A 25,807-nucleotide genomic window follows, 5' to 3' on the forward strand; every position below is an offset into this window, starting at 1 on the left:
TTTGTCTCCAGTTTCCCCATTATTTTTTCCCATCCTTTCCCTCCCACATACATGGGTTCCTAACTTCTTTTGACTCTCCCATTGTTTTGGAGAACCAGAACTCTGACCTGGAAGTTATGGATTGTTTGACCCTTCTAACATGAAACACTACACTGTAGTTTATCAGGTGTACAATAGTATTATGACTAAAAAAACAATGTACATACCTTAATTAAAATATTTTATTGCTAAAAATGTTAACCAGCACCTGAGCCTTCAGAGTTTAATCTTTTTGACGATGGAGGGTCTTTCTTTGATGTTGATGGCTGCTGACTGGTCAGGGTGGTGATTGCTGAAGGCTGTCTTAAAATAAGACAAACAATGCAGTTTGCTGTATCAATTGACTCTTCCTTTCATGAAAGGTTTCTCTGTAGAATACCATGCTATCTGATAACATTTTACCTATAGTAGAACTTCCTTCAAAATGGAGTTAAGCCTCTTAAATCCTGCTGCTGCTTTTTCAGCTAAATTTATGTAACATTCTTCAATATTGTTGTGACTCAGGGAAGGGAGGTCCAAGGAATAGGGAGAGAGACAGGGTAATGGTTGGTTGGTGGAACAATCAGAACACACACAATATTTATTGATTAAGTTTATGTAGTCTTATATGGATGTGGTTCATGACTCCCCAAAACAATCATAATAACAATATCAGAGATCACTGATCATAGTCACCATAATAGACACAATTATAATAATAATGAAAAAGTGTGAAATAATGTGAGAATTACCAAAATGTGATGTAGACAGTATGTAAGCATTTGTTATTGGAAAAACGATGCTGATAAACATGCTTGATGAAAATTTGACACAAGTCTTCGATTGGTTAAAAAAATTAATTGCAATATCTACAAAGTATAATGCGTGAAGTGCAATAAAACAGGGTATGTCTGTACTTTTGCCTTACAAATTCCTAAGCAGATAAAAAATGTGGCCTATAAGAACTTTCATTTCTTCAGAAAACAAGGATGTGCTACTTCCCTTGTTTAACAACATTTACTGTCAGATAGTTCTTCATAATATATATCTTAAATTTCTAGTTCTAGTCATTGTTTGTTATCACTAAAAATGGAAAATAGCTATTTCCAATATTATATACTCAAGTTTTTAAGTATCCTTCTTATATTTAAAGAAGCCAGTTCCTTCCTCACTTTTTAAACAACCTCCAATCATGTATTAAATACCCTAATACTTAATTATGTATACATGTAAATGTACAAATGTATAGATAAATACACACACACTCATGGATGTGCATATGCATTCATGTGCGCGCGGGCACGTGCGCGCGTGTGTGTGTGTGTACTGTGTTGGGTTCTAGGGATACAAAAATGAATTGAACCCTAACCTCAAGGATATTTTAGAGCATAACAGGGGACATAAGACATTATATAATTAACTGTAATCCATGAACCAATAAGAAAGCTCTCTTTAATCCTGGCCTCAAGTGGACCCAAGTTCAGTCCTGGGGAACCCTGACCTCAAGGAGAAGGGATAAGACTTTTCTCTTGAACTCGGACTTATATTTCCTTTACCTCTGAGGCCTAGTAAAAATCTTTTTTTTTTTAATTTCCCCAAATAATAAGCAGATTTATTTAGAGATTAAGAATAAGCAATGGGACTCAAGTAAGAACAAATAGAAAATAACAGTATCTGGCAGTGAATAATCCTTTCCTTAGAGGTCTATTGTTCTGGGTAACTCCTATACTTATTCCTCTATACTGGTGTTTCCCTCCACAGTTTTATTTTTTAAATTATTTTTTGTCACCATGAACTTGAGAGATACCAAATACACACGTCCATTTTTATCTCTTAAAAAGAGGAGAAAAAGTGTTTTGTATGAAACCATGCATCTACTTAAATTCAGCTTGTTTTTTTTTGGGGGGGGGGGGAATAAGAAATAAATTTAACAAGTTAGTTTCAAAACTGCCTTATTGTTTGTGTTTCCCTGTGAACTTTCATCTGTTCTGTTTTTATATTTTAGCATGACTGTCACTAGCCTCATTTTTTCCCCAAATATAAAAAATCCTATCTTATGACAAATGTGTAGATTGAAGTAAAATAGAATCTTCACATTAGCTATGTCTGAATGATTATGTATGTCTCCTGTATCATCTTTTCATCTGAGTTGGGGAGAGTAGCATATTTTATGGAGTTATGGTTGTAATTGCAGTTTGTCAAAACTTTTCAATGTTTTCCTTTACAGTGTTTTTATTGCATAGGGGAAGGGTTGTTAGTCTTTTTTTGTGTATCATGAACCCGCTTGGAAAGCTGGTAAAAGTAATGGATCCCATTTTAGCATCACAATTCTGATTAATTCTGAAGAATAATTGAAGGGAATGTTAAACTTCAGTTAGTAAACATGAAGATGTAAATTTTTCCCACTTAAGTTTGCAGACTTCCATGGAACCCCGGTTAAGAACTCCTAGGTTCTTAAGCTTAATCTCCTAGTTCTACTCTCTTGATTCTGTGTCAATTCATAGAGGTTTTCCCAGGTTTATCTCAATCTATTCCTTTCATCATTTCTTATAACACTATATTTTTCCCTTCCATTCATATATCATATGAGATCTCTTAAAACTTTGTTTTGGCTTTGGCTTGAGATAGAGTCCCTTTTAGAGAAGTTACTCAAAAAACAAAGTAGCAGATATCAAGGATAGAACAACTATGTATTTCCATTATAGCAAAAGCAGTTCTTAAAACACAAAAAACTTCTAAGTTTGAGTTGACAAATAACTTAAAATATGAAACAGTAACTCCCAATTCCCATTTATACTCTCCTGAGAAATAGGATAGACTTCGAGGAGCCTTATGGGAATGTTTAATTAGAAAAGCAGCTCAAAGTTCAGGTCTTCTCCTCTAAAAAGAGTGTACTTTCAGAAAATACCTTTTGTTAGCATTCTATAACTCTTAGCCTTTTAAACTCACAAGGCTATAACCATCCATCTCAGGATCACTGATTGGCCATTTGTACTCAGGGAAAAACAAAATGAATAAGGCAGCTAGGGACTAAAGAGTCAGACTTAGACTCACCTAGACAAGTAGACATACTCACTGCTGTATGTGAAGAGTCATCATAATTGTTTCTGGAAAATAGTAGAAAAATCCCTAATGACCACTTGTTTGGAATGGAAGAAGAGAGAACTAGAGTGGAAGTTACTTCTCCTTTCAAAGCTTCTCAGGTTGATGACCCTTCCTGCTTATAACTCCTGGTAATGGAGATCAAACAGGAACTACTATTCCCTTTAGCAAGCAACTAGAGATTGGGGTTCATCAAAAGGATCCAGGATACTTCAGCTCCATAGAAAGTGCCCCAGTCTAGTGGATCAGGAAGATGACCGCCCTGATTTTACCCCTTGATAATTTATCATAAAAGTTAGACTATATTTAAATGCAAAAGAGGGATAAAAAGTATGGAATTCAAGCAGAGATAGATCCCTTATAGAGGGTAAAGAAATGTAAGAGAGCATCATAGAGGAAGTGGTCCCTGAATTTGACCTTTAAGGAAAAGGATTGCAAAAGACAGACATAGAGGTCTGTGTTCCAGGTACTAAGGGTGGTCAGGGGACAGTCTTTAACCCCACCACTCCCTCCCCCTATCCTTCCTAATACCCATGTGTGGGAAACTAGAAGATTCAAGAGCTTGTGGAACAGAATGAATGAGTGGAAAAAGTTATTAAGCACTTATTTTATAAGTGCTCTTAAGGTCTGAGGATACAAAACCCTCTAAGAAGCTCATATTTACTTTTGGGGGACAAAACATAGAAATTTACTGAGTCATAAGACAGAGACATCCTAAAGATGCAGTAGTGGAGCAGATGGCAAGATGTATCAGGTGGTCAGAAGGTAATAGCTGAGGTTTTGGATGGTGCATCATCACAACAGATAGTAAATATCTGGAGGATCCTGGGAGCAGAATGAGGAACAGGAGAGTCCCCTGGACATGGTCCTAAATTCTTCAATTCTCTTTTTAGGCTCGTGGTTCTGCAGGTGGCAGGAGAAGGAATGATGCTGCTTCTCAGGAAGACCAAGATAAACCATATGTCTGTGATAGTAAGTATAGCCACACTGCTCTTCCTTTCTCTCCCTTTCCCTGAGCTCCTACTGTCCCTTACAAATCCCTTGGCTGTCAGCCCAGGCTACCTGGCTTCAGCTACCATCAGGGCTTCTTTTCCCTTACTCTTTAGGGAGATTATTATTTATTTTTGCTGTTCCCTGGCTTGCATGTTGTGGTCTGTTGCTGCTGCTGCTGCTGCTCTTGCTGTGCTGCTGCTGCTCCTGTTGCCATCATTGCCTCTGCTGTTGCTGCTGCTGCTACTGCTGCTGTGGCTGCTACTGCTGCAGCTGCTGCTGCCTCTTCTTCTTCCTTCTCCTTCTCCTCTTCTACCTCTTCATCTTCCTCCTTCTCCACTTGCTGATGCTACCTCCTCTGTGAGTGTTTCTGCATGAGGGGGAAGGAAGTGAAATGGAAAGATCCCTTCAGCAAAATTCCTGCTGGGCCCAGGACTGCAACAATTCAGCTCTCTGGCATTGTGCTACTTCATGGCTTCTCTCTGTTTCTGTCTCTCTCCCCTTTCTCCTCTTTCTTTCTCTTCCTCTTTCTTTCACCTTTTCCCCTCTCTCTTCCCCCTCTCTCCCATTTTCTCTCTCTTTCCCCTTTCCTATCTCTCCCTCTCTTTCCTCTTTTCCTCACTGTCTCCTTTCTTTCTCTTCTTCCTTCTCTCTTTTCTCACCTCCCTCTCTTTCCCTCCCCCCTTCCCTCTCTCCTTCCTTTCTCCCTCTTTCCCCCCTTTCTTCTAGATCTTTTTCTCAGTGTATCATTATCTGTCTCTGTTTCTCTCTGTCTGTCTCTTTCTCTCTCTTTTTCCCCCTTCTTTACTTTTCCTTTCTTTTTCCTTCCTCTCCCTCTCTCTTTTCTTTGTCTCCCTCTGTTTTCTCCTCTCTTTTTCCCTTTCTCTTTCTCCTTTCTTTTCCTCCCTTCCTCTATTTTTTTCTCTCTCCCCTCCCTTCCCATTTCATCTCTCCCTCCTCTTGTCTGTCCCTCTCTCTCTTTCCCTCACTGTCTTCTCTCTTGCCCTCTCTCTTCTTTTCCCCTTCTCTTTTCCTTTTCCTTCCCTTCCTTTTCCCTCCCTCCTTTTCCCTCCCTCTCTATCTCTTTCTGTCTTTCTTTGTCTATCTCTGTCTTTGTCTATCTCTATCTCTTTTTCTCTGTCGCTCTCTTTCTCTCTTTCTCCCTCTCTCCTTTTAAGATTCACCCTCTATTTCTTTCTTTGTTTCAGATAGTTACAAACAAAAGCATAACCCCAAAACCTCCGACAAAGGTACTTGGTTCTTGTATCTTTTCATTTATTCTTCCCATTAATTTTCTTCTTTCCCCTCTTTCTTTGCATAGTGAAAACTATGAATCTATATAATGGTGACTACTTTTATTTTAATCATTTTTCTTCCCTCTCTCCCTCCTTCCCTCCCTATTGAACCATAGACTCTTTCCACTTCACTAAAATCTCTTTGATGAGTAACTGGCTAGCCTAGGAAGGTAGGGATTAGCAAATAATACTGCAGTAGGTTAGTGAGAAAGAAACAGTGGTTTTGTAAAGGGACAAGAAACTTGAATCTATCAAAGATTTATATACAATGTGATCTGACTTAATAAAGAGAAAGATTTGGTCTTCTTTCCAAGTATAGCACCCATAGTATTGTCTATGAAAGCCTCTGGACAGACAGACGCTCCCTGTCTTCGATAACTTCTTATTGTCCAGGAAACACTTTGCTTCTACTTTAGCAAGGGCATCTATTAAAAACACAGTCCCTATTAAGGGACTATTAATCTTTTCTTTATGATTATTTATTTATTTTGTTTTGAGGCAATTGTGGTTAAGTGACTTGCCCAGGGTCACACAGTTAGAATGTGTTTAGTGTCTGAGACCAGATTTGAACTCAGGTCCTAATGAATTCAGAACCAGTGTTCAATCCACTATGTCATTTAGCTGTCCCTTAAGTTCTTTTTATCTGTTCAACAATCTGAAAAGACATACCATATCTGTAAGTGATTACTCCTACCAGCTCCTTTCCAGAAGGCCAGAATGTACAAAGAGTTTAGGGGGTCATTTGCTATTTGGCATTGGGGATATATCCTGAAGCCCTAAGTCCCTCATGTTTAAATATAATATTTACAATTGTGGGCATACTTATGTACTATATTGGAATAGGGACAGAAAGTAATCAATAGATGGTGGTCATGGAGGGGCTTAAGGCAGAGTAGTGATTTTCCCTCTATATTGATATTTAAAAGTTGTTCAGTGTTCGATAACTAGAGTTTATTTCATTATTAAAACCCCAATCCTTGTAGGTTTTTTTAATTCAATGTCTCACCATGTGGTACCAATGGGAAACAGCACAGTGTGGAGGCGAGAATTCTGGCTCTGCTCTTAGAAAAACTGAGTTTGAACTTCAGTTCTGCTGCTTATTCCCTGGAAATTACAAACTTTCCAGGACTTTTTATTTTTTTATTTGTTTTTTTATTTGTAAAATGAGATGGATGAATCAGATGATCTCTAAGGTATCTTTCAGATCCAAATTTCATAAACCTATGTTACTCTTGTAGGGAATAGGCACATATTAACATAATTCCATCCAATAATAAATTGGGAATATCAGCATGTTCTAATGTCATCTTTTCATCATATAGATAAAGTAAGATAGAACCTGTTTTGATCCTGGGCAGTAGACACAGTTTAATTTCTCTGATGAGGTTCAAACACGTCCCTTCCTACATCAAAGATTTGTCTTGATCCACTGTAATCCTAGCCTGCCAGCTCCCTAAAGGTCTCTGTTGTTCTGGGGCAATGAAATGTGAAGTTTCCTTGGCCCCTTCAAAGAAGGGTCAGTAGTTTTGTCTTCTTGCCAAAGAAGGCATTTTCATGTATAAAGGAAAATGGGATATAGCTATAATACCTGTCTCTTGTTCTATGTGGGTTTTTTAAAAGTTATCTGTCCACTTCTTGTAATTTAATATGAAGAATTTATCCATAGAAGCTGAGACTGGTTAGCCCTTAGATAAAGGTTTTGCATTGGCTTCCTAACTAAATTTGAATTTAAACTTAGATTTTTTTCCAATTCACTCTGTACTCTTTTTCTGCTTGTCACCTTCTATTTCCTTTTCTTACCTATTTAATTTCAGATCTCAGCCCTTATCTTCCTTGTTGGATGCTTCTTTACTGGGCATGATTCTCTTGCCCATTTCCCCCTTTCTATATCTCTTTCCTCTGCAACCATAGAATAATATCTTTCTTATAAACCATTTAGGTCAAACCATGTTAGGTCATATATTCTTCTTTTATTGACAGATCTGATGGGTAAAATATTCCTTGCTCTCCTAATTTGCTGATGTTATCACCCTTTATGTCTAAATCATGTACTCATTTTGACCTTATCTTGGTATATGCTATGAGTTGTTGATTTCTAGCACGTGTCTGTTAAACCACTTTCCAGTTTTTCTGGCAATTTTTGTTAAATAGTAATTTCTTTTCCCCAAATCTTGGAACTCTTGGTCTGTCAAACACCATATTACCAAAGACACTTACTATTGTGCTTAGTATACCTGATCTATTCCACTGATCTGCCATTCAGTTTCCCAGCCAGTGCCAGATTGTTTTGTTTGTAAAACAGTTTAAGATTTGGTACTACTAAGCCACCTTCCTTCACATTTTTTTCCCCCATTTACTCCCTTGGTACTCTTGATGTTTTGTTCTTCCAGATGAGTTTGGTTATGATTTTTTTTTCTAGCTCCATAAAATAATTTATTTTGATAATTTTATCCTTATGGCCCTGAAAAAGTAAGTTAATTTAGGTAGAATTGTCATTTTTATTATATTGGCTCGGCCTACCCATGAGCAATTAATATCTTTTCACTAATTGTTTAGATCTGACATTATTTGTATGAAAAGTGTTTTGTAATTGTGTTCATATAGTCCCTGGGTTTTATTAGCAAATAGATTTCCAAGTATTTTTTATTGTCTGCATTTATTTTAATTGGAATTTCTCTTTCTATCTCTTCCTGCTGGACTTTGTTGATAATATATAAAAATACTGATGATTTATCTGGATTTATCCCCTCCCCTTTTTTTGCCTTGAGTGGGGCCAAGGACTGCAGCTTCCCCTTTCTGTATTCAGGCTTTCTGGGTAAATTATCTGGCAGCTTGGTGATTAATGGACTTTATTTTTATCTAGCGCCCTTCAGACTTGTGATCCTTTGGGACAGGAATGACCTTTGAAGAGGTCATGTGGCCCATCCCCCTGTACTGGACAAAGAATGCTTTTAATAATCCCTAATGCATCCTAAGTAGAGAGGTGTCTGGTCTCTTCTATGAATGTCCCCAGAGAGGGGGGGTTACCATAGCTGCCCTTTCCCCATTATTTCAGCTGTTCTTTGAATGATGGTCTCTCCTTACTATGAATCTAAATTTCCCCTACTGTAACCCTATTGCCTTTTGTTCCTTCCTCCTGAAACAAAATGAATATCCACAGTTCTGGCAGTCCATTTTAGCCTTCTTCTCTGGGCTGTCTGACCATATCTACCGTTCTATATGCCTCCCCTGGTTCTGTTCTCCGGAACAAAATCTGTCAATTATGTGACCCTCCCTCTTTGGTGCTTTCTTTCATGCCTGGGGCTAAGTTAAGTGCTCAGATCTGAAACTGTGTCAAGGTCTAGTCAGTGATGAATGGAATAGATTCATTTCTCTGTAAACTTTAAAGGGCTATATTAATGTGAGTTTTCCTTTTTTTCTCCTCTTAAAACAACAACAGCAACTAATACTAGCACTGAATAGGGCTGTACTTTGACTACAGCTCCACTCTCTGATACATCGATATATTTTGGCAGTATCATTACTTTGTATACACTGTTCCTTGCAAGTTTCCAATCCTCTTCAGTTTTGATACTGGCACTGGTACCCAGTCAAGTGTATACTAGATTATATTTATGCATTTGGTGACCCTTTCCTTCAGCAATCACTTTATATTTTACTCTATTGAACCTCAATAAAGAAATGCAATAATATGTGACTTCAATATGTAAGATTCAATAAGGACAAATTTCTTAAGATTGCACAGTAGTTAAATTCCATTCTCCACAGATTTGTAATCCCTGCCATCTTTGTGTTGTCTGCCAGTTGGAGCTGCATAATTCCCTACTCCATTTTTCAAGTCATTAATGAAAATATCAAGTCATCTTGGACTCAGAAGAGGCCCTTATGAGTCCCCATGCAGCACTTCTTCCAGTGTAGATGTGGAATGCTTAATGATTATTTTTCAAGTTTGATTTTGTTTAACCAGCCTTGGTATTTATTCCTTAGTATAGCTGTTCGATTGTGTTCTCATTTCCAATTTCCCCTAGGAGAGGGGCAGATGGAACAGTATTAAGTGCTTTGGTTACTAATGCCAGTTGATAGATATTTTGTCTATTGCTTTCATCTAGCCACTGGGTATCCTGTTTCGGAAAAATACTAAATTATTTGAACGTGGTGAGTTTTTTTTTTTTTTTTGACCTATTCATGGTGCCTCTGGTTTTATACTATATTTTCCTGCAAGTAATCACAGTGCTACTGCTTTATTAACTATCTTATAGTTTGCCAAGTTTGGGAGTTAAGGTGTTTTCCCTTTTCAATTTCTTGCCAAAGGAAGGACTTTGGAGATGAGAGTTTATTTCTCATCTTTCCCACCTGTCACCCATAAACAAAGCAACTGCATGTGATAGCCTGGGAGATCCTATTCAACTGAACTGAAATATTTGTTGAATTGAATAGAAATGAATCCTGCCTACTTCAAACTGGAGGTTCCCCATCTGTAATTTCCCAGTTCTTTTTTAATCCTTGGTTTAGCTACTTCTCTTCTGGTTTGGAGGAACGCCAATCTCCAGGAATTTTTCTCTCCTTTGGCCATTGTAATCAACCTGCTTATTATTGCAGTAGAGAGATAGTGTGATGTAGTAGACAAAAGCATGGCCTCAAAGACCTAGTTATTTGCTCCTGACACGTTAGCTGTGTGATCCTGAGCAAATTCCTATCTTTCAGTGCTTTAGGTGAGTCTACAACTCACTTGTAAATGCCCTATACCCATAAAATTACAGGTCTGATCCTGATGTCTATTTATTGTTATAACTCTTGAAAGTTATTAATACTAATAGCTAAATGGAATAATAGCTTGAGGCAGAGAGTATTGTATAAATGTATTCAGGTTGTTAATTCAGGGGTTCAGAACTATGATTTTATTGGCATAGGTAATTCCTGGTGAGCAAACTTCTATCAATTTAAATTAGCAACTGTCTTCCAAATTGAGGCTTTAAAGAGTTGCCTGAAGAGAGATTGAGTGCCCATTTTGAATTAAAGGTAAGATTTGAACACAGATCTTCTTAACCATAAGATTTGGTGCCTTATTGGCCACACCACACCTTTTGGGTGTTATTGGTATATTTCAAATTGAAAGTTGACTTTAGATCCAGGAAAAGGCAAAGTCAAAACCTGCCCGTGACACAGACTAGTTGTGGGAGTCTGGGCAAATCATTTAACCTTTCAATACTCTAGGGCAATTCTCTAAGATTATAAATTGTAGAGAAGGTACATTGGTACAGGATGTTTCTTATATCACTGATATCTTAGGGCCACTTCCTAACCCAAGACCTTGAGTTATTACCACTAGCTCTTATAGACACTTTTTGGGTTAGTATCATCTGACTCTCTCTCAAAGGAAAAAGTCTCAAAGGACTTTTCGTCAGGAAAACTCCTGCTAATGAGTTCAAATCTAGGCTCAGACACTTAGTAGCTGTGTGATGCTTGGCTTAATCCTGTTTGCCTCAGTTTCCTCATCTGTAAAATGAACTGGAGAAGGAACCAGTCCAGTATCTTTTCCAAGAAAATTCCAAAGAGGGTCATGAAATGAAAAATGACTGGATAACAAAACCATGCTGGAAAGACTTTTAAGTATGAACCTGGAGAATAATATTTCTACCATCAGTGGGTCAGTCTACCTAAGCTTGGAGAGGTTTGTCACTAGGAGGATAGCTATCAGGTGGGTGAAACAATGACCTGAATATAAAAACCTGTGTGACCCTAGGACCTCAGTTTCCTCTTCTGCAAAAATGAGAACGTTGAACTGGATGGTTCCAAAGGTTGTTTCTAGATCTAGATATATGTTCTTTTAGATATGGCCTTTAGTCCCTGATCCTTGTCAATGAAAGGAATAAATGTTGAACAGTCCTGTTGTGTTTCTCTTCATTGTTTGGCTGGTTTTAGGCTGGGATGGTTGGGAGAAAGGAAGGATCTGAAGAGAAGACTCACTGCCCCTGAAAATTGATTTGTAGAATAAGCCTATGGTATTTGTTGGATACCAGGCATATGATATTGGATCCCAGGTAGATTGTGTCTTTTTTGGAAGTAAAAAGGTGGGACAATATAACACCAATGAAAAGAACCAATTCTGAGCAAAAGTGGTGGACAATCATATTTTTAATCCTTTCCTGATGTCACCTTCCTTTTCTCTCCGGTACTTTAATGCCTTTATTCTCTTCTTAATATTAGTAAAAAGGAAGGAAGGAGGGAAACAAGTGTTGATTAAGCATCTACTACATGCAAGGCACTGTACAAAATATTTTACAATTATTGTCATTTGTTTCTCACAACAATCCTGGGAGGTAGATGCTATTATTTTCTCCTTTTGCAGTTGAAGAAACTGAGGCAGACAGAAATAAAGTGACTTACCCAGGGTTACACAGCTTATAAATGTCTGGGGGTAGGATTTTAATTCAGAGGTCTTCTGCCTTGTCCACTGTGCCACAGATGTTTTGTAAAGATGGACTGAGGTCTCAGAACCATTCTCAGGCATGAGTCTATCCAGATTTGCCTGAGATCAGTTCTTATCAGTGTCCATCCCTTGTAACTTGATAAGCTTTGTTCCAAAATTCTTCTGGTCCCCATGAAGGTACATATAGACACATAAACTAGTGAGGGCCACCAAGGGTTTGTGGTGTCCCAGGGACACAAAGGAAGTCAGCCTGAAGTAGAATGTGCACTTTCATACCACAGAGAAATGGTTGGGATAACTGCAGGATGCTGCAGACATGAAACAGTGGGTCTAAAATAAGTTTACTCAGGTGCAAATTTGTCCTGCAAGTAGTTTCCTATTGAAATTTGAAAGAAACTAGGTTAGGAGTAACAAAAAAGTTTCCTCCATGTTGGGTTTTAGAGCCCCCACATCTTATTGTATCCTTACAACTCTTTGCTTTCATATTTAACATATTTACATACATACATATATGACATAATTAATATAATTATTTACATTAATTATATAATTTGTATATTATAGCTTTCTAGCTGCTTATAGATATTAGTGATAGCTTCCTGCTAGAGTTGCTGTAGCTCTGGATATTTGAATGGTTCTTTGTTCTAGGATAGTTTCCCTTAGTCTCCTGAATCTCCCAGAATAGATCTGGAATTGGAGTCAGGTAGATCTGGCTTCAAATCATATCTTAGACACTATCTGGGAGATTATGGGCAAGTCACTTCACTTTTATCTGCCTCAATTTCCTCAAGTATAAAATGGGAATAATAACGGCACTTCTATCCCTGGACTATTGTGAGGACTAAATAAAATACTATTTGTAAAAACATTTATCATAGTGTCTGGCACCTAATAGACACTCAATAAATGCTTATTTCTTTCCTTCTGTTTTCTGATCCTCAATTTCCTCATTTGTAAATGAGGATATAAATATTCGTAGTACCTATGTCAAAATTGTTATGAGGCTCAGCTAAGAAGGGACATGTAAAGTGCTTTGCAACCCTTCAAGAGACATAGAAATGCCAGTTGTTTCTATTATATTTTTATTATACCCTTCTTCTGTCAAAGCTCTCTTTTTTTCAGTATTTGTTTTCATTTAGCTGTCTGGAAAAGAAATATCTATAAACTCATTCATATCAAGTTGGGGAAAGTGCCTCATTAATCCATATTAAAGGAGGTGTGTGTGTGTGTGTGTGTGTGTGTGTGTGTGTGTGATAATAGGGTAATGTGCTAACCTTCCATCTTTCTTCAGAGGCATTGTGACAATTCCCATAGCAGCTGTTCCAAACTTCCCCCTCCTACTTTCCCAAATCCCTTGTTTCACTCTCACCTCTCTAACTCTCTGCAAATGGACATTTTTCATTCTTGACTGAAACATTTGGGGTTGTCAGACATGAGCAGTTAATTTCTCTCCACTACCAAATACCTCAAACATTCTCTTCACTTTTTTTCTGCTTCAAATGAAGCAATGCTTTTCTTTCTAAAGCTGATTTGTCCTTTCATAAAAAGTGTAGTCAGATGCCAACTTTGGACTCAAGAAGAACTGGGTTCAAGTCATGACCCCATACTTACTAACTGTGTGATGCTGGGCAAGTCCATCAACTTCTAGGGATACCAACAGCACTGACTTCAAAGGGTTGTTATAAGATTCCATTAAAATAAAGTATATAAAGCACTTTGATCATCTGAATGTGAGCAATTATTGTTGTTGTCATTGTCATGGTGGTTGTAATAATAATAAAATGTCATTATTCCATCTTCTTCTCCTGAGCAATTAGTGCTCAAATAATTAACCCTTCTCTCTCTGAATTTTCATTCTCTCCCTTTCTACTGGTTTCTTTCTTTCACCCACAGAAATGTTAATATTCTTTATCTTAAAAATGCAGCTCTGCTGTTCCTTCACATTACTATTCTATCTCTTATTTCCTCTGTCAAATATTATTAAAGAGTCATCTGCACTTTGTCCCTACTGCTTCATTACCCAGTTACTCCTCAGCTTCTTACAATCTACATCCATCATTCTCCCCAACTGTTCTTTTTTATTGTTGTTATTCAGTCATGTTTAGGTTTTTGTGATTTCGTTTGGGTCTCCATGGCAAAAATAATGTAGTGGTTTGCCATTTCCTTCTTCAGCTCATGTAACAAATGGGGAAATTGAGGCCAAAAAAGTTATAACTTGTCCAGGGTCACACAGCTAGTAAATGTTTGAGGCTGGATTTAAACTTAGGTCTTCCTCTCTCCAGAGGTGGCACTATATCCACTATACAACTAGATACCCGTCCTCATTTTCTTTAATTTTTGCATTTGACCCCATTGATCAACTACTTCTTGAAACTTCATTTTCTCTCCTACTTCTCTATGTTTGCAATTTCTCTAATTTTTTTTGGTACTCATAGCTCTTTACCTAGATCTCCTCTTTTCCTCTTCTGTTTGTTTTCCCTTGGTAATTTCAGCCACATCCTAAACCTCTTCTCAGGAAGACTAAAGTTCAAATCCTACCCCTGACATTTGTTAGCTATATGACTAAAGCAAGTCACTTTCCAGGTTTCAGTTTCTTGATGTGTAAAATGGGAAGGTTGGAATAGATGTCTCTATAGCCCCTTGCAGTTATAAATCTATTATAACTTTTTGGTCATAACCTTGGTTACTCCCAAATTATATTCTCAGTCCTACCTTTTCTCTTGAATTCTGGTAAAATATTTCTAAATATTTAAATATCCTATGATGGGATAGTCTGAAATTAGGGAAATGGACTAATTATAAATTCATGCTATTTGGTTCCAGTTATTTTTTTTTTTCCTATATCACTATCTCTCTGCCATTTCCCTTAGCAGCTTATCTAAATGTTCCCATCTTCTTCAAGATCATAATCCCCTCTCTCCTCACTACTACCATTTTTTTGCAAATAACCTTGTCTCCTACTTCACTGTTTTTTTTCCTCTTAACTACTTTTATTGATGCACCACCATTCTTCAAGAACCATGTCCACAATCTTGGATTTATTTTTGATTTTCTTCTTTGTCCCTCCCTTTCATTATCCAGTTAGTTGATGAGAACTGTTGTTTCTCTTCCTGTATTTACATATGTACACTTCTCCCCTTTCCAACTACTATTGCCACCATACTTCAGGTTCTTTATTTGGACTTATTGGTCCAAATTAACTGTCATTTATCTTTGATCTTTATCTCATGGAATCCACATTTCATGCTTTTGTAAAAATAGTCTTCTTAAAGCAATAATAGGACCAAGTCACTTTCCTGTTCAAAACTTTAATGGTTTTCCCATTATCTTCTGAAAAAAAGATAAGCTCTTTTACTTGGTGTTCCAGGATCTCCATGATTTGACCTTAATCTATCCAATCTCCTTCTGCTTTCCTTCATGGATTCTTTGTGCCAATTGAACTTGATTAATTGTTTTTCCCCTCATGCTATGTATTCTATGTTGAATGAATATTTTTTATTTCTCTCTTACTAGATTATAAACTCCATGAGGACTGGAACTATTATTTTTATCTCTCCTTATTCCCTCTAGCACCTGATAACCTTTCTAAATAAGATAGTCAATAGTTATTTGTTGAATAGATGAGAGGATGAATGGATGAATTGCTTACTGCTATTAAACTCCATCTCAACCAAGAAGTTTTATCCTGGGAATGGGGAACTACAGCTATTATTTCCCAGTCCTTGAATAGTGGGTGGGAAAAGTAATTTCAAGTGGTTATCAAGCCTCAGAATGCCAAGGAGAAGGAATAGTATAAACAAGGGCCAGAGTTGTTAGATCTCAGATGGCTAAGAAAAAAGCAAAACCTCATTTATAGGAACATGAGTCTTGAATGTAAGTTATTTCCTAAATGTTGCTAACACATAGGTTATGCAATATTTACAAAAGCATTGAAATTTAATAAGATTTTAATTTAATTAATTTATTAAGATAGACATTATTGAATTATGGCTGCTAAAGTATACTTTACTCTTGGGAAAACCAGAAACATTACAAAAAATTCTAGAGGAATACTTGAACAATTCTAAGGATATGAGTCTTATTTAGAAATGGCTAAAAATTTGCCAGTTTTTTGATGTGTCTGATTTTTGGTAGTAATCTATAGTTTCCTTATTGAGCATATTGGGATCATTGTTAATAATTTTGCTACTCAGGAATTTTCTTGTAGAAATGACTTTGGGTCTAGAGATATTTAGGCTATTAAACTAATGGTTTATGGGGACTTAGAAATGGAAATGGTGATCATGAGGAGCCATTATGGGTTCATAAAGATCAGCCTATCATACTACCCAGATTTTCTTTTGTGTGAAAATAAAAGTTTTCACTTGTTCTATTCTTCCAGCCTGAACCTGTTTGCCTGGTGGCTCTCTAGTCCTGGGGGGGGTTCACCATATTTATCCTTTGTTTTTGGAAGAGGACCATAACATCAGGAAGGAGATGTCATGATTTTCATGTGAATTGGAATGAAGGAGAACTGTGCAAAGTGATCAGTTTCATGCCTCTGCCAGAACCATCAAGATCCAGTGGCAAGATGTAGATAAGGAAGACTGGTGATGGGCCTGGATGCAGTGGAAAGCCTTGGCTTTTTTTAGCTAAGGCTTTTTTCCCAGGTTTTAGTTTGTTTGAGGCAATGGCCATTCAGTGATTAAGACTAGGTAAAATGAGGCAAAGAATAGTCTCTTCTATCTAGTCAAAAAAAATTAAAGGAAGACCCTCAGAGTTTCTAGCTAACACTGAAACAATTGCTAATTATGCTCACTGAGCCTTCAGAATCCAAACAATGACCAATTCAGGCTTTAGTTAGTGCTATTGTAGTTCCAAGTTCAAGCAGCCAGGTGGCACAATGTATAGAGTATAGAAGCCCTGGTCCTGGAGTCAGGAAGATCTGAGTTCCAATTTTACTTCAGGTACTTATTAGCTAAGTAAGGGGAATATGGTATGGAAGAGACAGTAAGAAGTACATTTTGGCTAGACCAAAGAGTGAATGAAGGAGAATAAAGATAGTAGAAATGACACTGGGAAATCACTTTACTATTGGATACCTCAGTTTCCTCAATTGTATGAGTATTTATACAATGGGCATTGTAAATAGCACCTGCCTCATAAAGTTGTTGAGGATCAAATGAATAATATTTGTGAAGTGTTTAGCACAGTGCTTGACACATAGAAGGTGCTAATTAAATGTTTTTTTTTTTTTTTTTCTCTTCTCCTTTTCCCAAAGAAGTGATTCATTGTGCTTCCCCACCTTGGCCAGGAATAGGGATTACAGGTTTGTGCCTGACCTGACCATCTAGAATGTTAAAAAAAAGATACATATAGAAGATTTAGCTAAGGAAAGATACCTGAAGATAATTTGAAAGAGTGGACTATCCTGTAAGAATAATGTTAGGAACTTTAAAACCTAGAGTGAGCTGAGGGCTTAGGATGAATGCTAAAGAAACTGGAAAGAGCTTCCCCCCTTTATCCTTTCAAAAAGACTTAAAAATAGCTGTCTGGGCAAGATGAAGAGCAAAGGATAAGACTACTGCTTGAGTGAAAACAATGATAATGTCAGTGAAGAGAATGCAGCACAACTTAACAGCAGGTTTTTTCCCCCTACCAAACGGAAGGAACTTCAAAATGGATGGTGTAGAATGAAAATAATTAACAGCAGATTAAAATAAGAGATAATTGAGGATATGAAAAAAAGCTTTGTGCCCTTAGTGGGGTAGCTAAATGGTTCTATTACTAGAATGTCTCCTTCTTCACCTTTTCCTCTTACTGTATAATTGCTATTTACCTTCAAAGGTTGGATAACTATCACTTCCTACACTTGACCTTTTCCTAGGTTCCCTAGCTATGAGTGTCTCCTCCTCAAAAACAAAAACAAAACAAAAATATCTGAAACAAACAGCACTTTGTTTTGTTTATACTCAACATGCTTTCCCCTCCATTTCAGCCCCATAGAAAATGAGACCTTTGGGTAGGGATGTCTATTTTTTTCCCTGTTTCTCTAGGACCTAGTAAAGTATCAGACACATAGTAAGTATTCAATAAATGCTTGTTAATGGATGGTTTAAAGGTTTCAAGAATACTTCTGCTTTATTTTGGTTTGAGTATCATGCCCACTTCATTCAACATTATTGATTTATATTACATGACAGAAACTGTAGAAGCCCAAGATGCTATCTTCTTGTTTGAGCAAATTGTCCCTAAAAGACAGCTCTTACTTTATGTAAGTGGGTAAATGTCTACACTTTTTCATAAGGTGATTTTTAAACAATGCAAATTTGCCTAAGAACTTGGGGAAGGAAGGAAGCAAGGGATCTATTGGCGTATGGAAAGAGGGTAACAGTTTAAGGACACATAGGGACTAGGGACAGAGAAGTAAGAGCAAGAGAAACTCTCAGGAGTGGGGACAGATTTGAGCAGACCAAGCACTGATAGAGGGAAGAGAGACACCTGGGGCTGTATAGGGGATGAGTGAGGAGGTGATAGTGGCAGGGGGTGGGGAAATAGAAGGTGTGTGTGTGGTCTCAAACCAATCCCCTGATTGTACAGAAGTGGTAGAGGTTTCTCAGTGCCTTTGTTCTGCTTTCATTTGGAAGTGATGGGTTGTTTTTTTTTTTTTGGAGGGGTGAAAGGCTGAGCTGAGGAGCAGGAGCAGAAAGAGGAGCACAGTACTATGCTATAAAGTTAATATAAGTTGTTTTTAGAATGTAGATTTCTCTCAGAATTCTTTATGTAAAATTGAATTTTAATCATGTAAATTATCTGTATTACAAATCATGATTCTACTTTCTGGGGTTCACTTTATTTTTCTTTAATATGAACATTACTGTAAGTACAACTATGTTGTATACATCTTGGATTGTCATAACCACATGATTCTCAACAGGATGGATTATTAGGATCCATCTTCCTTCAGTGATTTTTTTTTGTTATTTAATTATGTAGGATCAATGGAAATGAATCTGTTCATTTGTCTGGAGGGCTATTGGCATATGTAATCTTCCTGCCATTGGTTGTGTTTAAAATAGAGACTGGAGGATCATCTAATAAGGATGTTATAGGGGAAATATTTGCATTGGGTTAGAGTTTGGATTGGATAATCCCTTCCAATTTTAAGAATCTGATTTGTTGCATCTATGTAAGTGTATATATTTAAGTCATACATAAGTCAAACTATGTAAGTCAAAGTGACTTCCTTTTTCATATGAGGCTATAGAATTCTTAAGTTCCTTCAAAAATTGGGTACCACCTCTTGATTTCATCATCATCATCATCATCAAAGTCCTTATCAGTATCTACAAACATCAGCTAATGACAAATTCTGTGTCCATTTTATAGATGAGGATGTTAAGGCCAAAGAGAAGTAGGTTCTCAGAGTAACAAGGAGTTTTAGAAGCAGATTTACAAATAAATTCAGGATTTGTAACTCCTTCATCAAGGGATAGGTGTATATTTCTGGGCTCTTATTCTCTAATTGCCTTTGGTAATTTGCTTTTGTTTTCCTGCCTTAAAAAGACCCAAACCAAACCAACCCTCCCCACCCCAAACCTTAACAAAACAATTGACAGCTACCCATTGTGTGTCCAAGTTCCTCTTAGGGAACCTCAGCAGAATCGTTGTCATAAGTAAGGTAGGGAAATGGGAAAGAGAGTCTTTTTCTCTCACTGTGCATTTAGAATTCTGCTTCCTGCTGGGGTCAAGTTCTTTTACTTAAATGTTCCCAGATGCTTCTCTTCCTCAAGGCAAGAAGGAGTAAGTGGAAAAAAATTCCCCTTTGCCAAAAGAGAGGGCTGTACACAGTATCTGCTGCATTAAGAATCTTATTGGTCTTGGAATAGGGCAAAAATGTTTTTGCTCTCTAAGATATTTACCCAGAGGAAAGGAGAGAGGGGAGGAGGATTTAATTGTGCTTGTAATTTGTGTCCTCATTTTCTGTTTGCTGTATGCCAGGAGCACAGGATCCAGGTGCACATTTTCCTGAATTAGAAAGATGGTAAAAACTGTGGATAGAGAAAGAACTTTCTTCTTCCTCTGAACCTCAGCACCTAGGACAGCACCTCACTGCCCTAGCACAGTCAGCGCATTATACATAGAAGGCACTTAATCATAGATTTTCTTTGTTGGATTGAATTCTTCTTAAAGCTGGATAGTATAGAAAGGATGATTTTAAAAGTGCTTAGGACAAAAAACTAGCTGGTGGAAAGAGAATCTTTAACTGGAGAATAGAGATGTACAATTTTCTAAATGTCTAAAGCTTGAGTTTTACTCTGATTCTATATGACAGACAATTAAATAATTATTATTACCCACACATTAAGAAGGATTTGTTGTTCATGATGCCAGATATCCTCCTTCTTAAGAGTTTTTGACTTAGAATCAGGAGGTGCTGGGTTCAAATACCATCTCAAACATTCATGGACAAGTCAAACTCTATGGCTCAATTTCTTTATAAAATGAAGGACTTAGATTCAGTCCTTTCCATTTCTAAATCTATGATTCTATTTCCTCTTAACCTTCCATTCTCCCCACTTCTGAGAAGGAAATATCAGAATTGTTCTCTTAATTGCTTGTCTCAGTGGGCTCTTTTGATTTTAGAAGTTTCAAGAGCTATTCTGAAGGATTAGTTAAAGCATCTGAAAATATGTGAATAATTCTATTTGGTGAAAATAAAATTATACTTGTAGTAGTATTACATTAAATATAAGTAAAAATATGTGATTTTATCACTGGGGGAACTTTCTCTACTAATGAAAATTGTAACTAGTCTATAATTTATAATCTTAATGTCTGAAACTCAAGTGATTTGCTGCTGGTTACACAAATAGTTAATATCATAAGATAGGTCTTTTGACTCTAGTACAACACTCTATATACTATGCCACACTACCTCAGTGGATAAAGTGCTGGATTTAGAATAAAGAATTGAGGTTCAAATTCTCCCTCAGATACTTGCTAGCTATGTGACCATCAGCAAAGCCACTTAGTTCCTCTCAGCCTTAGTTTCTTCATCTGTAAAATGAGGATAATAATAGCATCTACCACATAGTAACATTGGTAAAGACAGCATGATATAATAGAAAAACCAAAGAACTTAGAGTCTAGGATCAAGTCCTCACTCTACCACTTCCCAAAATATAATTTTGGGCAAAGTTCTTAATCTCTCTGAGCTCTAGCTGCTCAATCTGAGAAATGTGGATAATAATACTTCACAGGGGTGTTGTGAGACTAAGATGACTAATACATGGGAAGTGCTTTGTAACTATAAATTTCTTTGCATGTAATCTATGATCAATTTTTATTTATTGATAAACATCATGTTTGATTACCATGGTATACATGAGAGCCTAGGAAAGTCACTTAACTTCTATTTGCCTTGGTTTCCTCAAATGGAAAATGAAGATTATGATAGTATCTGCCTCCCAGGATTACTGTAGGAATCAAATGAAATAATATTTGTAAAGTGCTGAGTACATTGCCTGGGATGTTAGGTGCTTAATAAAAATGCTCATTTTCTTTGTGCTTCTCTCTCTCACTCTGTTCCTTCCTTCTCCTCTTCCTTACGTACTGATGAAATTGTTGAAAATACACATATTCACAGATATTGAACATTTCTAAGTCATCCTTAAATCTCACTTCTTACACAAAGTCCCTTTTGACCAAATGGAATTTAAGATATGTGCTAATTCACATCCTTTAATTTCAGACTAAGATCAGATTTCTATAAAGTCTACTTACCAAAGTCAAGGGAAAGTTCCAAAGTACAAAGCCATTGCTGACATATGGGAATGCCTATATCTTTATGGCTGATAATGGGAAGCTCTCCTAGACCAACAGTATCCAAGAGCATAGTTCTCTCTGTCCACTTGTAGGAATGGCAGCTGGTAATGTTCAAATTCTTCTGCATGGTGGCTACCATCCATCAGTATAGACAGACAAAAGATGTGTTCTTGAGAATGATAGTGTGGATATGTCCTGAATAAATTTGATATGGCATAATATAACACATGACTGATTTTGGAGACATTTTTTCTCCTCTATTGGTGAAAATAGTCCCAGGTCTTCCAACATTAGAACAAGGCTCATGGGGCTCTGTAGGGGAGTCTACTTTTTCATATGTTAGCAGACTTTGGATCCCTTAACTACCTACATAACTCTATTGAGCACCCATCCAAGAAGAGCTTTTGCCTTTTCCCTTTCTGTCCTTGCCTCTCCCTTCTAGATTTACCTATATTGATTGTCATTCTTCCTTTTTCCTTTTAAAAAGTGGTGCTAATAAAAGCACTTGTTAGTAAAAAAAAATGCTTGGAGATCTTTAGGTGTCAGGGTATCTTGGTTATATAACTAAAACAGTTAAGTGGCCATTAAGGGTACCTGAGCCTTATAGTTCATCACTTTGGAGGTTGGATGAGGCTTTTTGGGGGGAAGAGAGGGAAAATGGTATAATGGGATTGCATATTGAAAATGAGTCCCATGTAAAGCTTTCCTAAATCATAGCTTCAACTGGGACACATTTTCAAGAGAAGTCTTGGGCCCTCTTGGATTTAAATGGGCAGGGGTGGGTGATACCTTAGAGAATGAGAACAGGAGTAGCAGAAGGTACTGACCTATTACCATTTTCACCCCTTCCTTTTCTTTGTCTCCTCTCTAGTCTGTGGCAAACGTTACAAGAACCGGCCAGGGCTCAGCTATCATTATGCTCACACACACCTAGCCAGTGAAGAAGGGGATGAAGCTCGGGAGCAAGAAACGCGGTCCCCCCCTGTCCACAGAAATGAAAACCACAGACGTGAGTACCTTCCTATCCTATTCTTTTGATTTATTTGTTTGGGCCTGGGATGAAATAGGAATGGGAGAGGGGGTAGGACTGGATAGACTTGAAAAATTCTTTCTCTCCTCTCTCTTTTCTCCTCCATTCTTCCCCCTCCTTCTCCCTCTCTCCTGTCTTCCTTTTCTTTCCCTCCTCCTCCCCCAATCTTTTCTGTGTTCCTAGTCATTCATATTGATTTGTTCTCTGCCATGGGGGAAGCTGGATTTTTGAGCAGAGCTGTTTAGCCCTCTCTGTTGCTAAGCTGAGCTTGAGGACTCCACACCAGCTCAGCATGAGCTGTGTGGCAGACTGCATTTCTATCACTGTTCCCAGAGGGAGGGAAGGGAAGTGGTTAAAGGAAGAAATAGGAGGGGTCCTTAACTACCCCAACATCAAATGTCATTCCTGCTGTGGCTATTCCTCAGATCAAGGAAATCTACCACTTGCTTCTGTAGAACCAAGTTTTGACTTGCCCAGCTAGTGATGAATTTGGTACTACTGCCTCTGGGCGTGTCTATTCCAACTGAATATTGAATTTCACTATTCAGCCATCACGAGCTATAAGAAAGTGTCTTTGATATATTGTTTTGTGTACTGACTCTGGCTTTGTTTTCGGGGTCAGAATTCTGCTGCAGGAGCCCTTTGCCCTGGATATAGTGCCCTAGAGTCTTCAGGCTGTTTTGTATGTGCACTCAGCTTACAAACATTATCTCTATGTCCTTGTCTTTTTGAAAGCAGTGTTCAATAGACCTAAACAGACCCCTGAAGGACTTCTATTTCTTTTTCCATTTTCACTTTTCTTTCTCTGCTGGACCAGCTTCCAAGCTGTGGTTTGGTTATTCAAGAACTCCAACTACTAACAAATGGAGAGGCAGAATTGGTAGTGGGAATGCTTGATATAGTTTTAAGCTGGTTATTTCTTTCTATCACCATAATCTAGAATTGAGAAGAGTCTTACTCAAAGATTTTGTAAGTCTTGGTAAGTCATATGATCATAAATTTAGTACTAGGAAGGATTCTACAGGTGATTTATTGCAATCCTTTGACTTTACAGATAAGAAAACTGAGACAGAGATTTAGCAGCAGCTAGATGGTGCAGTAAAGGGTATTTGGATGGCTCAATGAATAGAGCACTGAGTTTGGAGTCAGGAAGACTTTAATTAAAATCTAGTCTCAGATAATTGCTGGCTATGTGACCTTGGTGAGTCATGTTACACTATTTTCTTTAATCCACAGGAGAAGGAAATGGCAAGCCACTCTAGTAACCTTGCCAAGAAAACCCCATGGACAGTATGGTCCATGGGATCATAAAGAATAGGATACAACTGAACAACAACAAGGTGGCACAGAGGATAGAATGCTAGGACTGAAAACAAGAATTCCTGAGTTCAATTCTTGAGTTCAAATTCAGCCTAGGCAAGTCACTTAATCTGTTTGTCTCAGTTTCCTCAACTGTAAAATAGGGATTATAATAGCATCTTTCTCCCAGAGTTGTTATGAGGATCAAATGAGGTAAAAATTGCAAAGTGCTAAGCATAGTTCCCAGCACATAGTAGGAATTATGCAAATATTAGTTAGTATTATTACCATTATTAAATGATTTGCTAAATGTCACATAGGTGAGTGAGTGGTAAAAGTTCTCTGTGTCTAAATTTAGTTCTCTTTTTATTGGACCACACTGCTTCAGAAGCATTGCCAAATGGTTTCCTGTTTGGTGGGAGCTGAGGGTAAAGTATACAAGTCAGCAACTTTGAAAAACTCAGAACTTGGGTGTTCCTTTTCCTCAAGCCCCGACTCTCTTTTTTAGTATGTACAATTTCTCCATATGCATTTCAGATGCTAAATTTCAGGTTGAGAATCAGGGTGCAACAATATATCTAAAGAAAGGTTGACTATTCTCACCTCTCAACCTAGGATACTATCTGGGATAATTAACATTCCTATACTAAAAATTTCCTTTCACTACTTGTTTGTTTCTCTTGTACCTGGAGACAATTCTTTCTGTAACTTTAACACAGACAACCCATCTTTCTCTGTTTTCCTTCTTCTTTCTCTGGGGAGTGGAGTTCTTCTGCCAAAGGGGCCCAGCCTTTGAGGAAAAAGAGTCTGAAAGACCTTCTCTGTCTTTCCCACTAGTTCCTCCTGGTTGGGTAGCTATAAAGTCTGAGCAGAATAAAGTAATATCCTCCTTAGTTCTTTACCTGGTCTCCTTTACATCTGAGAAGAGAATTGGCATTCCCCCTACCCCCCAGCTCCAACACTAACTTCTTCCATGATTTTATCAGCTGGATATCATTGGCTCTACAGAAAACTGCCCCTTGCTTTCAACTGAGATCATTCCCTTTTCTTAGGTAGATGTGCCTTTGTAAGAAATCACATCTTGACTCTTGCTTTCCAGACCATTTTGCACTTTCAATTCATTGTCTTTTATGATTGTTGCAGGCGTTTTTCTGTCTCTTCTTTTTTCTTCCTGCTGATGAGAAAACTGATTCTTCAAAGAGATCATCTGATAGATTAAGGTTTCAAACTATGTGGAAGATAATAATTATGTCATAGGTTGAAAGAGAGCTTCACATGGGCAAAAATTCAAAGACTTTCATAAACAACATTTTCACTCAAGCTTCCTTATACACTCATTTGAAGACTGTTTTTCATTAATCCCAATCTTGCTATGATCATTGAGACAGATCTAGTGTCTTGACCAAAGATCAATCAATCAGTCATTTGTTAAGTATCTACTCTGTGGTAGAACTACAAATATAAAAGTGAGATTGTCTTTGCCTACAAGAAGCTTAGATTCTTCTGGTGGATACCAAATTATTTACAGATAAGGAAATACATGAGATATATAAAATAAAGCCAAAGTGATGGGTAAGGGAGAAAGACACCATTAATTTAAAGAATCAGAAAAAGTCTCTTGAAAGAAAAGGTCTTTGAGTTTAGCCATATCATGAATGTGCCAAACAAAATAGTTTGTATTTTATTCTAAATGCAAAAGGAAGCTACTGAAGTTACTTGAGTAGAGTAATGATATGATCAGCTTTCTACTTTAGGGATATTCCATTGGAAGTGATGTGGAAAATGAGATAGAGAGGGGAAGGATTAAATACCAAGGGACCTGTTAGGAGATTATGA

The 25,807-nt window shown here is 37.4% G+C and overlaps 1 protein-coding gene across 5 annotated transcripts in view; it reads left to right on the forward strand.

The window, feature by feature from the left end:
- Positions 1-25,807, forward strand: part of DPF3 (double PHD fingers 3) — a 330,115-nt gene that overhangs the window by 262,635 nt on the left and 41,673 nt on the right. For 3 of the 5 annotated variants that reach the window (XM_031952579.1, XM_031952578.1, XM_031952581.1), the window contains exons 6-8: positions 4,014-4,092; positions 5,319-5,360; positions 22,514-22,651. In XM_031952579.1, the coding sequence (XP_031808439.1) occupies positions 4,014-4,092; positions 5,319-5,360; positions 22,514-22,651 (259 nt within the window). The remainder of the gene's footprint in view (positions 1-4,013; positions 4,093-5,318; positions 5,361-22,513; positions 22,652-25,807) is intronic. The other 2 variants (XM_031952580.1, XM_031952582.1) reach the window with 1 other exon arrangement.

Source organism: Sarcophilus harrisii, chromosome 2 (genome assembly GCF_902635505.1).
Source record: "Sarcophilus harrisii chromosome 2, mSarHar1.11, whole genome shotgun sequence".
Taxonomy (NCBI): Eukaryota; Metazoa; Chordata; class Mammalia; order Dasyuromorphia; family Dasyuridae; genus Sarcophilus; species Sarcophilus harrisii.